Below are 11,652 nucleotides of genomic sequence, written 5' to 3' on the forward strand. Positions count from 1 at the left end.
GGACACACAAAACTTCCTGTTGACAGAAAGGTCCGCACACAGAAAAGTTTCACTTCTGCTGCTTTATAGTGAATAAAAAGCTTTGATTGTTTGTTTAATATGGAAAATGTTGCATGCAAACAGTGTTTATATATCATAATTAATATTTAATTGACTTTAGAAGAGAATCCTCTCAGTATAAACATGATTTATCATGATGCATAAATACAACAGAGGCCTTTTTGGAAGTAATTGACTCCTTCAAGCATAAAAACACAACAACAACAACAACAACAACAACAACAAAAAGACTGAGCCATTACCCTGGGCTTATGGGGCTGTTTGTTTAGGAAGCAGCCAATTAAGAAAGCAGAAGGAGCTCCAATAGGTGTTTGTTTTGATAGATGCAAACACTTTCTCTCCTCATTAGTTCAAACTTTAGGGAACAACATGTTTTTACCCCGAAGGACACGAGTCAGGAAACAGCTACAGCTTCATTTGGTCCAACATAAAACACACAAGATTGACATTTTACTGTAAAAAACAAAATACTTCAAATAGTTTATGAGGTTTGGTTTATTATGAGTACACAGACAAAGTTTCTTAGTTTGTTTTCTGTGCTATAAAACTATAGGAAATAGTCAGATCCTTTACTAAAAAATAAAAGTACTAATACCACACTGTGAAAATACTTTGTAGTAAGTAAAAATCCTGCATTAAGAAGTTTTATTTAATTAAAAAATATATAGGTGACATCAGGAAAAATTAGTTAGTAATTATAAATTGTAAGATTTTAATAATATTTAATTATTATTATTATTATTATTATTATTTTAACTGATTCATTATATATAAAATAATATAAAAAATGTTCCCTGTGACTGTCATACTGTTATATATTATATTATGAGATCATTGTTATTATTATTATTATTATTATTATAACTGATTCATTATATATAAAATAATATAAAAAATGTTCCCTGTGACTGTCATATTGTTATATATTATATTATGAGATCATTGTTATTATTATTATTATTATTATTATTATTATTACTGATTCATTATATATAAAATAATATAAAAGCAATATTGAAGTTGGCTCGATTTTAACTAATATTTTTTTATCATTATGGACAAAAAAAAACAGATAATCACCAGGCTTTAATATCCTTTAAATCATTTGAGAAAAAAAAAAGATTTCTCTTCGTAAAGTTTTCAAAAGTTGTGGTTTGATTGAGATGTGCATGTTTTGCATATATTTTTCTGATAAAACTAACAAATAAAGCATATTATTTTCCTATAAACTAACTAAAAGCAGCTTATTATGACAGTTAGATTAAGTTCAGACTGTATTCAGTTGGTATATAGAGGAGAAGTGAGACAGATTAGTTTTTTCTCTGCTGTCTCACTGGATCCTGACAATGACGTTACTGCCCCCTGGTGGCCAGAACAGAGAATTACACTTTCACACAAACCTTCAATCAATTAAATTCATCACACTTTATTTATACCCAAGAGGCAATTTGCAATATATACAACCCTGATTCCACTAAAGTTAGAGTGTAAAACATTAATAAAAACAAATTTTATCAAATTCAGGATTTATATTTACAGATACAAGTTTACCAAGTTTAAACATTTTCCATTTAAACAGTATCAGTAAATATTTTTAAAAACATTTTTAAAGTCATAAAATCAGTATTAAAAAAGTTTAAAAAAAACATAAAATCAGTAATAATTTTTTATGTCATAAAATTAGTATTAAGAAGTTGTTGTTGTTTTTGTTGTTTTTTAAAAATCAGTAATAAAAAGTTTTTAAAATGTCATAAAACCAGTATTATTATTTTTAAGTCATAGAATTTGTATTAAAATGTTCTTTTATAGCCATGAAATCAGTATTAAAAAGTTTTTTTTTAAAAGTCATAAAATCGGTATTAAAAAGTTTTAAAAAACAAAACAAAATCAGTAATAAAAAGTTTTATAAAATGTCATAAAATCAGTATTTAAAGTGCAGATAATATGGCAATAATATTCAGGTTTCCTTTAAGAAATTGTCTCTATACAAGCTTTAAACCTGCACATTTGTTTTATCTGTTGGTTGTATTGCAGCTCTTAATAAAAACAAATAAAACAGTTTGATTATGGGATTCATTCACATGATTTTAGTGGGAAAATTACACTTTTAACACAGAAATTGATGATCTAAGAGATTCCTGCAGCCAGTTACAGTTACAGCAAAAACCATGTGCTTTTTAAAAAAAATGCATTTTAAATTTAGATTTTGTTTTAGAACAAAAAACTCCAGTTATCTATTCATTGAAGTGTTAAAGCAGCTCCTGGCTTCTTCCCTGACTTGTCTTTTTCTCTCTTTATTTTGTTGTTGTGGTTATTATTTATTTTTCTTTATCAATTTTTTTGCGCTCTCCGCCCCGAAGCCCTCCTGAAACGAAGGACTCCACCATCGACTCCCCGGACGCTCAGCGCCAGGAGTGGTTCGCTCAATACTTCTCCTTTTGATTGACCACCAACCTGCAAAACACAAGGATTCAGCATGTCAACCAAACTAAAGACAACGAAACAAACGAAAACAAACAGACAAAAAAACAAAAACAAAGACCGAAAGGAAAAAAAAAAAAAAAGAGGAAAAAAATGTTAAAACTATTTGTTCTTTATTGTCATTGATCGGTTCGGGGGGCTCCGTTCTCTTCCGGCTCAGTCGACTCGAAGCTGAAACTGACGATTAACCCTTTATCAGGCAAAGAACTATATTTGGTAACTTCAGGTAATATTTAGAGAAAAAAGTTGCAAATTTGCTAGATTAAAGTGGCAAATCTACAAGACAAAAAGTCACAGATTTAAGAGATTTAAAGTGGCAAATCTGCGCGAAAAAAGAGGATTTACGAGAAAAAAGTGGGGAAAAAGCAGCTTTTTTCTCGTAGATTCACCACTTTAAATCTCATAAATCTGCGCATTTTTTTCTCGTAGATTTGCCACTTTAATCTCGCAAACTTTTTTCTCAAAATATTATTTTCGTATGTTTTTTTTACACATTCTAGCAGTATGTAATATCCTCCAATATTCTCTAGGGTTGAAATTTGGAATTTGCAAGTATTTCAATGAGTGCCCTATTAAGGGTTAAAGTGGTGAATCTGGGAGAAAAAAGTTGCTTTTTTCCCACTTTTTTCTCGTAAATCTGCGACTTTTTTTCGCACAGATTCGCCACTTTAAATCTCTTGAATCTGACTTTTTTTCTTGTAGATTTGCCACTTTAATCTACTAAATTTGCAACTTTTTTTCTCAAAATATTACCAGAAGTTACCAAATATAGTTCTTTGCCTGATAAAGGGTTAATTCTCACCGAGAACTTGATGTCATGAACATATTTGGTAAAAAAAAATAAAAAATAAAATTCAAAATAAAAGCTTCCCGTCCCTGTCGGCTGAGCTGAAAGTGGAACCGAACCTGAATCAAAATGTCATCACTCTGATCTGATTTGATTGTTTGATTATCTCTCTTTGATTGTTTCACTGTGGACGAGTTAGTACAGTGACAATGATCATCCGTACGTTTGATGTTTTATTTTCGTTTTTCTTTGAATTCCTGACTTATTTTTGCAGTTTCTTGGAACTAGAAAAAAAAATGAGTGGTGCATTATCATGCTGCTAATTGCCATTGTTGGACTCCAGTAAGAAATATATATATCTAAAGAACTATACGGTAGGTTATTGTGCTCTCTGTACGTGGGCCCACTGCATACAGCATCTTAGATCTAAGACCAGTCTGCCTCCTCATTTATGGTGACATTTACATCTGGAACCTGATCCCGGATCAGTTACACCTCTCTGATTATGCTCCATGAATAAACACAGGCTCTGATTTTAGGACGGCACCGTCATGGCAAAGTTTGTTACAGCTGCATAGAAGTTTCAGCAGATTTTGGTAGAATATTAAAACCTGTTTGTATGGTTGTCTGTCTCAACACAGATATAATGATGTCTCACCAATTTTAAAAACAAAAATAGCATATTTTATATTTATATTATAATGTGTATGCTTAATAAAGAATTATTGTGACATTTGTTTGGGTTTTTTTGTCGTTTATTTTAGTTTTTGAGTGGCTCGGCAGGTTTATATTTTCATTTGAAGGTATTAAAATGTAACTTTTCTGCATTAAAATGTCTCAAAACGACTAGAAATATGTTTTATATTTTGTTGAGTTGTGTTTTATTATCTCGAATGTTTCCAACAATTTTCAAATCTACAAGAAATAGTAAGTTTAAGCAACAGTTTACTTATTTGGTTTACCTGTCAGTGGTTTTTATCCCCATTGTACATGCAGACACTGTCATACATTTACTTTTTATCCATTAAATACATTTTTAGATCTGTGCTGTTTATAACTAAATGTTTTAAACCAGATTATTGATATATTATGTTTTTATTTATTTTTTCAGTCAAGTCATTTTAACATATTCCAAAAAATTCAAAAAGTCACATAAAAAATAAAAAAAAATTATAAGAAATATATCTAACTGTAGCTAGTAGAGTTTAATACATTTTTATTTCATTAATAAATTATATCCAATTTAATTGATTAAACTTAGTCACAAACATTTTATTAATTTACTTCATTAAAGTAAATTTTGTCAATTTTACTTTTATTTAGAAGCTAAAATAATAACAGGAATAAAGAGGACATAAAATAAATTTTATAAAGACAAAGCAAGATGATTAAAAATCATAACGGGCATTTAAAAATAAACAATAATAAAAACAAATAAAAGCATAACATAATTACCATATACAATAAGCATAAAATAATAAAATAAATATAAATATTTTTTAATCAAATTCCTTGCAGAAAAGGAAGTTTATGGTATAATGTTACTTTTCTGCATTAAAATGTCTCAAAACGACTAAAAATATGTTTTATAAAACAAAAACCAGATTATTAATTTATTATTTATTTTTTTTAATTTTTTTTTCAGTCAAGTAATTTTCACATATTCCCAAAAAAATACCATTTATGTAATAAAGAATCACAACATAAATACCATATTATATACAATAAGCATAAAATAATGTCTAAATATTTTTTAATCAAATGCCTGGCTGAAAAGGTATAGCTTCAACACTGTCTTGATCTTTTTCCTTAAATTATTATTATTATTATTATTATTATTATTATTATTATTATTATTATTATTACTAATAATAATAATAACAATTGGTCTTATTAATAAATAATAAAAACATAACATAAACACCTTATTATATACAATAAGCATAGAATAATGTCTAAATATTTTTTATCTATTATTTATTTTATTTTTCAACACTGTCTTGATCTTTTTCCTTAAATTATTATTATTATTATTATTATTGTTATTATTATTATTATTGAGACATAAAATGACACAAAACGGACCAAAAAAATACATAAAATTATATTGATTTATTATATTTAGCTATTTATTTTTTCAGTCAAGTAATTTTAACATATTCCCCAAAAAAATACAATTTATGTAATAAAGCATCATAACATAAATACCATATTATATACAATAAGCATAAAATAATGTCTAAATATTTTTTAATCAAATGCCTGGCTGAAAAGGTATAGCTTCAACACTGTCTTGATCTTTTTCCTTAAATTATTATTATTATTATTATTATTATTATTGTTATTATTATTATTATTAAGAATAATAATAATAATTTTATTATTATTATTATGGTCATTTTACATCTGTTTTTGTTAGTTTTAATAATAATAATAATAATAATAATAATATAATAATTATTATTATTATTATTAAGACATAAAATGACACAAAACGGACCCAAAAAAAGACATAAAATGACTAAAAAAAGACATAAAACTAACAAAAACAAATGTAAAATGACCATAATAATAATAATAATAATAACAATAATAATAATAATTGGTCTTATTATTTATAATAATATTAGTTATTTATTTACTTATTTTATTAAGAGCCTTTAGTTTTATCGTGCAGTTTTAACAGTATCCAGCAGAGTGCAGCACCGTTATTTTATCGTTTAATAAATAAATTACAAATCGGATGAACCGGAAAGTAAACAGACCGTGAATCTGTTCCTGTGCCGGCTGGAGAGAGAAACATGGCGGCTACAGGAGCCGCTTCTCCCAGCCGGCTGGTCCAGTACGTGGTGGTCCGGTCGGACCTGGTCCACCAGCTGTCGTGGCCCCTCGGGGCCGTGATCACGCAGGCCTGCCACGCCGCTACCGCCGCCGTCCACCTGCACTACGGGGACCCGGACACGCAGCGGTACCTGGCGGAGCTGGACTCCATGCACAAGGTGGTGCTGGGGGTAAGAGCCGCGTCCCGCCAGACTCCATCCACATACTGGAGACTTTAGAGAGTGCAGCGGTTTACAGCTTTTATAGCAACTATTCTGCAATTTTAATAACACATTTATATCTGTGTGGGTTAGTTGTATTATTCGGCTACAACACATTTTTATAAAGTTTTATTTTTAACCGGTTTTACAAGCTATTTCTAGCTGTTTTATCCAAAACACGTGCGAAAAGATTGTAACAAGAAGAGATGAAATGATTTTGTGTTTCTCGATTTTACTCCAAAAAATTATTTTTTTAATGTGTAAAATGAATGCCGAATTCAAACCTGACATCTTAAGGATAAACTTAGCTATTACATTGTTTCCTAGCTATAAAGCTGTGGTGAGCAGTGAATAAATTAATAAAAGGCGGAATATCAAATGGAGTATGGTGTTGTATGGCGTCTTCCTATCTCTTTAAAAACGCACATTTACCAAATGAATTCCTTGTTGTGTAGGTCTAATAAGCAACTGTATTGTTTTATATCTTCTCCTATTCTACCTCTTAATGTATTCTTAATTTTATGTTCTATCATCAAATCAACTTTATTTATAGAGCCCTTTAAAACAGCCATAGCTGATATACAAAGTGCTGTACATGGCAGGACAGACCAACAATAAAAACAGAGAACACATAAAAACAACTAAAACAGAGTGAGTCTAATGCTGGGTAAAAACCAGTAAATAAAAGTGGGTTTTGAAATTAATCTTAATTTTAAAAACCACAAAGAACAGATAAAAACAAATAAAACAGAGCAAAGGCTCATGTTGAGTTTTAGTATTTATTTTATATATATATATATATATATATATATATATATAATATGATTGTTTTTTATCTGCTGCTGTGAAGCGCTTTGTATTAAATGTGCTATATAAAGGCAGTTCATTATTGTTATTATTACTCTATATAAGATTTATGTCAGTCTAGCTGTAATGTTAAAGCAATAAAAAAATTAAAAATTACAATCTTGTAAAGAAAAGGTAGGCCTGTTGTTCTTTGGGCCTGATGTAATTCTAATTAAAATCTAAATGCAATATGCCATAAATTACCTCCACAATAGGCCCTAGTCATATAGAAAATAGCTATAATGCAACTCAATTACCTGAATAAAGAGAATGTTCAGATTTATGATTGCATTCAGAGGTTTTAATGTCAAATACTGCACAATATTTATTTCCTCACTGAAAATGTAACTGCTGTTTAAAGTAAAAGTAGTGAGGATTTGTGGTCGAGTCTTGCATGTTAGCATATCTTTAACAGTAGAGGATTAATGGAAGTCTGTGTGTATTTGTTGTTGTGCAGGCTCCAGACGAGGCGTCCCTCTCGGCTCTATCAGAGACTCTAACACAGGCCAACGTGGCCCACAAGCTCTGGATCGAGCAGCCGGAGAACATCCCCACCTGCCTGGCTCTGAAGCCGTGTCCTAAAGAGGCCGTGCAGCCGCTGCTGCGCAAGTTTAAACTCTTCAAATGACGGCACCAAAAGACACTGTCCAGCTGTGCACCGCAATGCATGTCAATATTTCATTTTATCCATAAAAGGAGAACGTCTAAAAGTTGTGGACTTCTTCTCAGTGCATCTAAACAACTGTAATGTCCAGGATTAAAGTCTGAATATATGAGTTATTTTCTTAATGACTTTGTTCAGGTCATCTTGCAAACTCATTCGACTTGTAGCCACAAAAAATCTTGAGTGTTCAAACTTTATATGTTCATTGCTATTTTATACAGTCTATGGTTCATTGTCCTTATTTAAACATTGTGTATAAGAATATATATATGCTTTGTCATGGGACGACATTTCCAATGATCATTTCCTTTGCATCATATCCATTTATGCAAAACCTCCAAACATTTTTTTATAGTGTGAAATGCACTGTAAAAAAGCCAACTTGTATTTTTTGGCCTATAACAGTGATTTAAATTGGTAAAACTTGGAAATATCAATTATTGACATTTAGGGCAATAATGTAAGTTAGCACAACAAAGGAAGCCAGTTGTCTGCTCAAAAACAAGTTGGTGAGTTGTTGTTACTATAGTTACTTAAGTTGGGGTTCAAAACAAAGGACAATAGTTCTGATAACTCTTATTTCTTTGTTGTGAAATTTGGTCATTAGCGAAAGCTAGCAGCTAACTGATGCTAGCGGCTAACTGATGCTAGCAGCGCTGCTTGTTACAGCTACAAGAGTAGCCATTAGCGTATCAATGCTAGCTCAAAATTGTGGTTGCAACATTAGCTGACATTTCATAGCGGCGTTACAATCGTGCCAATTCAGCACATTGCAGAAGTTAGCAGAAGTAAGGATTAAAAGTTATTACAATGTAAAAGTATAAGTTAGTACAACTTACAGTTCAGTTGACAAAAATCTGAATTCAGAGTTGAGCAGACTCAAAAATCTAAACTTAAAATATTTAGTTTAATTGTCCAACTTAAAATTTTATCGAAGTTTGTTGCCTTGAAATTTTGAGTTCACCCAACTTTTCTTTTTTTGCAGTGTGTTAGTGCAAAACATATAAACACTGTGCAAAACTCTCAACACAGGTTTCGTTATTTACATGTAACTTCATGTGAAACAAAAACAATGAAACAGTAATCCTGTCTTACCATCTAAATCAGGGGTGGGCAATTAATTTCCCCAAGGGGCAACATGAGATACTGCAAAGGTTGCAGAGGGCCGGACCAAAACTCTGAACTAAGTTCTGCTCAATATTAATTTCATTGCTTTATAAAATGCAGTAAATGATCTGGTTTTGAGCTGCTACTGGTAAGAATACATGTTATCATAAGACTATTTTAATGTGGAGTAACTCAAAAATAGCAGTAAAAACCCCAACTATTTATTATATTATCTCACGTTTCCAGTTTTTTACACAACATACATTCAAACCACAAAACAATATATATTAACAATATATATATTAACTTTATGCAAGATGCAGTGCAAGTATTTTTCATAAGGTGACAAGGTAAGTCAGTGTTCTTTGTGGAACGCATTTCTGTGCAAGTGCATATGCAGGCAAGTACATATGTAAATCCCCTTCAAAATAAAAGCACTGTATTGATTTCTAGCCCAGGTCTGATCTAAATCCATGTTGTGCAGAGAAACTTCATAAATCATAAAGTCTGAGAGCCAAACTTGATCTATTAAATTGAGAATATTCTAAGAAATGCAGTTGCAACATTATGTTCTTAACAGGTAGATCTGTGCCTCAAGGATTACTTCACTGTGTACCTGCACAGTACATAATATACAGTATGTGCAGGTTTTCCCCAGGTCCTTAAAAAGCCTTAAATCTAATAATCTGACGTCTTAATATCTTGGTTACTTTCATGAAGTTGCAATAACTTTAGTATTGTTTTAAAACGTGTTTTGGGCAAATTTTTGTTTTGCTGTAACAAAACAAAACAAAACCAACAACGAGCACCAACTGTGCCGCTTAGTCAGAATTGATTGGAGCACACCCAGCTGATGTGTCATGTTGCGGTTTCTGGACTAACATGGCATTTCCTCATTAAAAACAGCTACTTGTAGGAATATTTTTTAAATCTGTTAATCATTTGCTTTGCAAGTCATTCTAGGACTGTGATTCTCCTTTATATCCTTATATATACTTTTTTTTGCCAGTATGGACCTGAAATAGCTCATAAATTGCGCTCATAATGATCCTAAAAAGTCTTAAATTTGACGTGTTGAAACCTGCAGAAACTGTGATGTGCTATAGAAACTTATTTGGCATCAAGTCTGTTTTTCAGGTCATGAACTCAAACATCACTGCAGAATATCTCAACATCTCAACATTTTTGACATGATAATTGTACGTCTAAAACTATCATTACAATGACAAGTCATGATTATTAATACAGAGTCCTGATGTTCTCACAGCTACAGAAGTGACTTGTAAACTATGAGGAGTTTGCTTAGAAAAGCGAGGAAAAGTGTCTCTTATTACCTTAAAAGCAGCTTTTTCTATTTAATTCATCTATTCTGCCCTATAAAGTCTAACTGCAGTAACTTGCAAAGGGTACAACTGAGAAAAACTGCTTTAACGTTTTTTTACTGATCAGCCAAATGGAATATAGGAAGGTAAGTGATATGACAATTATTTCTACATGTACTGATGATCTCATTTTTATGCTCAAAAATCATGCCTCCGCTGGAGGCAGGATCAAAATGACCAAAAAAAGACACAAAATTACTAAAAAAAGACACAAAATGACCAAAAAAAGATACAAAATGACCAAAAAAGACACAAAATTTACAATAAAAGAGACAAAATGACTGAAAAAACACTAAATTACTTTAAAAAGACACAAAATGACCAAAAAGACACACAATTAGTAATACACAAAAAGAGTGCAGTAACTATAATGTTGTTTTAAAAGTGTTTAGACTTAATATTAGAAAGTAATATTACACCGTAACGAAGTTATAACTCAATTTCGACCAAAAATGTAGTTACTGCAGTTAGTCTTTGTAGGGCAGTATACACCACACAAACTACTCCTGCCTTGTTCTCAGTTTTAAGGTTGTAAAGAGCATCAATACGTGCATACTCTTTTAATAGCACGTGTTTAAAATGATGCAATACCCAGATTTTATAGTATTGAAAGTACCGAAGCTATAAAGAATAACAGATCGGAAGAAATCCAACTGTGTGTTGTAAAAAAAAAAATCCTCTTTTTCTACTTTTATACTTTGCCCTGGTATCGAAAGAGGTATTAAGAGTGTTTTTATTTTATTTTTAATATTAGTGGTGTAAATTCTGGTGTTGTAACAATCCTCAAAGAACTACCTTTCATAACAGTGCAAAGGGAAATTCCAGCAGCATTATATAAAGATTGTATTATGAATCTGATTGTAACTCAGTGATTTATGTGTTTGGAAACAGAACGATTCGCCTTTAGGCAACTTGCATAATAAGACACCTGACATGTACGCCCTGATAGTGACAGTTCACATGGAACATAGTTTATATCAGGGGTCTCAAACTCACGGCCTGCGGGCCAATTGTGGCCCTCGTGACGATATTTTGTGGCCCCCACCTTGATATGAAAGTTTAATGTGAGTTTAATATGAATGGCACTTTACTGTGTTGTATGTGGAAGGTCCCTTTAATTACTGTTTTTATGTAATTGTGTCTCTTTTTTTTGGTAATTTGTTTCTTTTTTAAATAATTTAGTTTTTCTGTCTTTTTAATAATGTTGTGTCTTTTTTGTAATTGTGCATCTTTTTTGGTAATTCTGTGTTTTTTCAGTCATTTTGTGTCTTTTTTTGTAATCTT

The 11,652-nt window shown here is 30.9% G+C and overlaps 2 protein-coding genes across 2 annotated transcripts in view; both read left to right on the top strand.

Moving 5' to 3' along the window:
• fam184ab (family with sequence similarity 184 member Ab) overlaps nucleotides 1–2,799 on the top strand; it is a 253,926-nt gene extending 251,127 nt beyond the window's left edge. The window contains exon 22 of the mRNA XM_059357047.1: nucleotides 2,421–2,799. Coding sequence (XP_059213030.1) covers nucleotides 2,421–2,502 — 82 coding nt within the window. The 3' untranslated portion in view covers nucleotides 2,503–2,799. The remainder of the gene's footprint in view (nucleotides 1–2,420) is intronic.
• A 3,218-nt stretch (nucleotides 2,800–6,017) lies between these two features.
• ptrhd1 (peptidyl-tRNA hydrolase domain containing 1) lies at nucleotides 6,018–7,991 on the top strand. The gene is made up of 2 exons (XM_059356735.1): nucleotides 6,018–6,339; nucleotides 7,673–7,991. Exons 1-2 carry the CDS (start codon nucleotides 6,130–6,132, stop codon nucleotides 7,841–7,843), a joined length of 381 nt encoding a protein of 126 aa, XP_059212718.1. The 5' UTR covers nucleotides 6,018–6,129; the 3' UTR covers nucleotides 7,844–7,991.
• The last annotated feature ends 3,661 nt before the right edge of the window (nucleotides 7,992–11,652 follow it).

This window comes from Centropristis striata, chromosome 18, assembly GCF_030273125.1.
Source record: "Centropristis striata isolate RG_2023a ecotype Rhode Island chromosome 18, C.striata_1.0, whole genome shotgun sequence".
NCBI classification, from domain to species: Eukaryota; Metazoa; Chordata; class Actinopteri; order Perciformes; family Serranidae; genus Centropristis; species Centropristis striata.